The 3,766-nt window shown below is 43.3% G+C and overlaps 1 protein-coding gene across 1 annotated transcript in view; it reads right to left on the bottom strand.

The window, feature by feature from the left end:
* Slc4a1ap (solute carrier family 4 member 1 adaptor protein) overlaps positions 1–3,766 on the bottom strand; it is a 28,943-nt gene that overhangs the window by 23,109 nt on the left and 2,068 nt on the right. The window contains exons 2-6 of the mRNA XM_026789671.1: positions 2,979–3,036; positions 2,915–2,916; positions 2,543–2,729; positions 1,092–1,152; positions 539–678 (exon numbers count right to left, since the gene is read on the bottom strand). Of these exons, the coding sequence (XP_026645472.1) occupies positions 539–678; positions 1,092–1,152; positions 2,543–2,729; positions 2,915–2,916; positions 2,979–3,036 (448 nt within the window). The remainder of the gene's footprint in view (positions 1–538; positions 679–1,091; positions 1,153–2,542; positions 2,730–2,914; positions 2,917–2,978; positions 3,037–3,766) is intronic.

The raw sequence follows: 3,766 nt of genomic DNA on the forward strand, positions 1-3,766 counted from the left end.
AAAAAGATCACTAAATATAGAAATAAACCAAGGAATATGGAATTGGCCTGAAACTCACACATGGACCAGGACAGCCTTGAATTACAACCATCCTCCTGTGTCTGCCTGGCTAATTACAGATACATGCTACCATGTCTGGCTTCCAGGATACAGGTTTTCTGTTGTTTGTTTGTTTTTCAAATCACGGTTTCTCTGTGTAGCCTTTGCTGTCCTAGAAGTCACTTTGTAGACCAGGCTGGCCTAGAATCCACAGAGATCTGCTGGCCTCTGCTCCCAAGTGTTGGGACTAACGTTGTGTGCCACTACTGCCCGACTTAGCTTTTTAACCAGGATATAGTATTTTATAAATGTATATTCACCTATGTACCGAAATGATAACCAACTGTCTTAGGATATTGACAGAGGACCTTTTCTCTGCACTTTAGAAAATTCTGTACAATTTACAGATTATCCATGTACAGAGATTATGCTACCCTTTGCGTTACATTTTCCTTCTTTGTTGTTTTAAAAGAAAAAAAAAAGACTTTCATATACTGACCCGCTTCCTGCCGCAGCAGTCCCAATGTATCAAGGATCCGACAAGCTTCCAGGGAGCACTGTACCATCGCTTCTTTCTTCTTCCCTGAGTGAACGGCCTCAGCCACAAGCTGCTTCCCCGCGGAGTCATCTACAGGTAATCTGCACGGGGTCACAGGGGTCACAGCTCAGCAAAGCCAGACTCTCACGAGAGCAACTGTCACGACGCCATGTCTCCTGAGATGTTGTTTCAGTCTCTCAGGTAAATTCATTCTGTCTTGTCAGGGTTGGACCTGAAACCATTTCCTTTGACTTTTACTCAGTTCACCCCGGCTCTCAGTGCTGCTAAACTGTAAAGGTACCCACTTGGTAGCAGCCTAAAATGCAGAGTAAAGTTACTCTTGGGGATAGTCTCTGCAACCTTATGGTACCTTAAAAGTGGTCACCTCCAGTTATAGACATTAACAAGAAGAGAACCCAAGAGCTCAATATTTAGTAGGCAAAAGAAAGAGGAGTCCCACAAAACAAGATACTGTCTCAAAAATATAGCTAAAAAACAAACAAAAAGAACACACCTCACCCTGCAGAGCCAAGTGCTATGCCCCTGCTCATCAAATTCATATTCTAATTCTTCTCCTGTAGAAAGAAAAACAATTTTAGTAAGATCTAAAAGTTACTAGTTGGTACAATAAGAAGAACAAAATTTAAGATCCAAGTTTTAATATCACAATGAGCATTAATTTTCAATATACGTCATTTATTCCTAGGGATCATCACCAGGAAATAGGACTAGAATGAGTGTGACATGGAAGAAAACAGAACAATCAGCTCAGGTCTTGGTGGCAAGGACTTTTATTTCTTTGTTTGTTGTTTGGTTTTTCAAGACAGGGTTTCTCTGTGTAACAGCCCTAGCTGTCCTGGAACTCACTTTGGAAACTAGTAGACCAGACTGGCCTCAAACTCACAGAGATCCTCCTGCCTCTGCCTCTGGAATGCTGGGATTAAAGGCGTATGCCACCACCACCCCGTTGGTAGCTCATATTTATAATTCCAGAACTCAAGAGGCATAGAAAGATCACTACAAGTTCAATATCAACCTGAGTTACATTGAAAGTTTGAGGCTAACCTTGACTGTAGAGTGAGATCCTATCCCCGATTTAAAAACAAAACAAAACAACAACAAAAACGAGGGATATACCTCAGTGGCATAGTGCTTGCTTGCTTATGTTCAACCCCAGTACCACAAAACACAATCCTGGTTGTATAGGCTTGTAATTTTAGGTATTCAGAAATTGAGGCAAGATGATCATAGCTGCAAGGCTGACCTGGTCTATAGGAGGTAGGGTTGGGTTTCAGGAGTAGTTTAGTGATAGAATGCTTGCCTAGTATGAACAGGCTCTGGATTTGATCCCAGCACTATCAGAACAAAACACCCAAACCAATCATCTCTCTATACATCTTTTATTTATGTATTTGTGTGTGTGTGTGCACAGAGTGAGGGTCCTCCTCAGTCATCCACCTTAGGATCGCTCACTGAACCAGGAGCCCATCAATTCAGCTAGGCTGGCTGACCAATAAGCTCCAAGGATCCATCTGTCTCTCTGCTCCCAAGCACTGGGCTTACAGAGCTTACAGACACACGCTACCGGACTACCAGGTCTAGCAGGTTTGGTTTTTTTTTTTTTTTTAGTTTTTCGAGACAGGGTTTCTCTGTGTGGCATTGGAACCTGTCCTGGAACTTGTTGGGTAGACCAGGACGGTCTCTAACTCAGAGATCCGCCCGCCTCTGCCTCCCGAGTGCTGGAATTAAAGGCAGGCATCACCACTGCCTTTTTAGAGGCATAAATACACATTTTGTTGTTGCTAGAGACACGGAGTCTAGGATGGCCTTGAACCTGTGTTGACAAGCACGACAACAAATAAAATAAATTGTTTATACATATGAGGCCCAACGGGAAGCTTTAGGAAACAGCACTGCTGTGCGAACATCTCACTGCCAGGGTCAAAGCCGCATCCCCTTATGTACCTTCCCTATCAAAGAAGCCTTGCAGAGCCTTCTTCGGATCCTTTATATAAAATGCCTCCCGGTCCTGCTGAAAATCCAGGGCAATGGGGTTCTCTTCAGCCTCATCCTCTACAGCATCCTCGCCTGCAGGGCACAAGAAAGAACAAATGTTCTTTGAGAAGATGTATGAATGACATCCATGATCCTTCTAGATGGAGTAAGGATAGAACAGAAGAGTTGGCACAGTGACACACACCTGTACGCAGTGTTCAGGAGGCTGAGCAGGAGGATCATAAGTTCCAAGACTGCCTAACTACAGAGATGTTTCAAGATACACACACACACACACACACACCTATATTTAAAAGTGATTAAAAGATATCACACACATACACCTATAAAATGATTAAAAAGATATTTGAGGGCATGGGATGAACAACCACAAATCAAAAATTGCATAGTTCCTTCAGTGTTATCGTTAACTCAGATTCTGCCTCTCGGTCTTCCTCTGGCCCCTAATGAATCAAGGGGGAAAATATATACATGTATGGATTCAGGAAAGGAGAAATTATTTTCAGAGACACAGCAATGTACACAGACCTGTGGGTTCACAGACTGATCCTTATGCTTTTGTCACTGGTGACTGGAAGAATCTCTTCTCCTTTTAGCTTTCTAAATTACGTAAGAGACAAGATTGTTTCTGTGGCATCTTTTTTCTTTCCATCACTTTGAAGACAACATTTACCTGCTACACTTTGGGAAAGCACTGAGTGCTGTAGCCTATCGGTCTTTCTCTCCTGCTCAGGTCTTACTCACTGTGACTGTTCCCTTTTCTGACACTAACTCTAGCATGCTAATGGTTTCTGACTTAGTCTTGACACTTTACATACACAGGCCACAGACATGCAAGTGCCGCAGAGCACATGGAGGTCAAAGGACAGCCTGTGGGAATCCATTCTCTCCTTCCACCACCTGAGTCATAGGGATCAAACTCAGGTCATCACAATTGCCAGCAGACACCTGTACCTACTGACTGTACCTCATCAGTCCACAACTGCTTTCTTTTTAGATTTTTGAAACTGGGTCTCTCCATAATGTAGCTCTGGCTGTCCTGAAACTCAGATCAAGCTGGCCTTCAACTCATAGAGATCTACCCTGCCTCTGCCTCCTGAGTGCTGGGATTAAAAATGTGGGTCACAAGCCCTGTTAGCCTCTGACTTCTGTCTTTTTATAAACCCAAGTTAC

The sequence above is a fragment of the Microtus ochrogaster genome, unplaced genomic scaffold (genome assembly GCF_000317375.1).
Source record: "Microtus ochrogaster isolate Prairie Vole_2 unplaced genomic scaffold, MicOch1.0 UNK26, whole genome shotgun sequence".
In the NCBI taxonomy this organism is placed as follows: Eukaryota; Metazoa; Chordata; class Mammalia; order Rodentia; family Cricetidae; genus Microtus; species Microtus ochrogaster.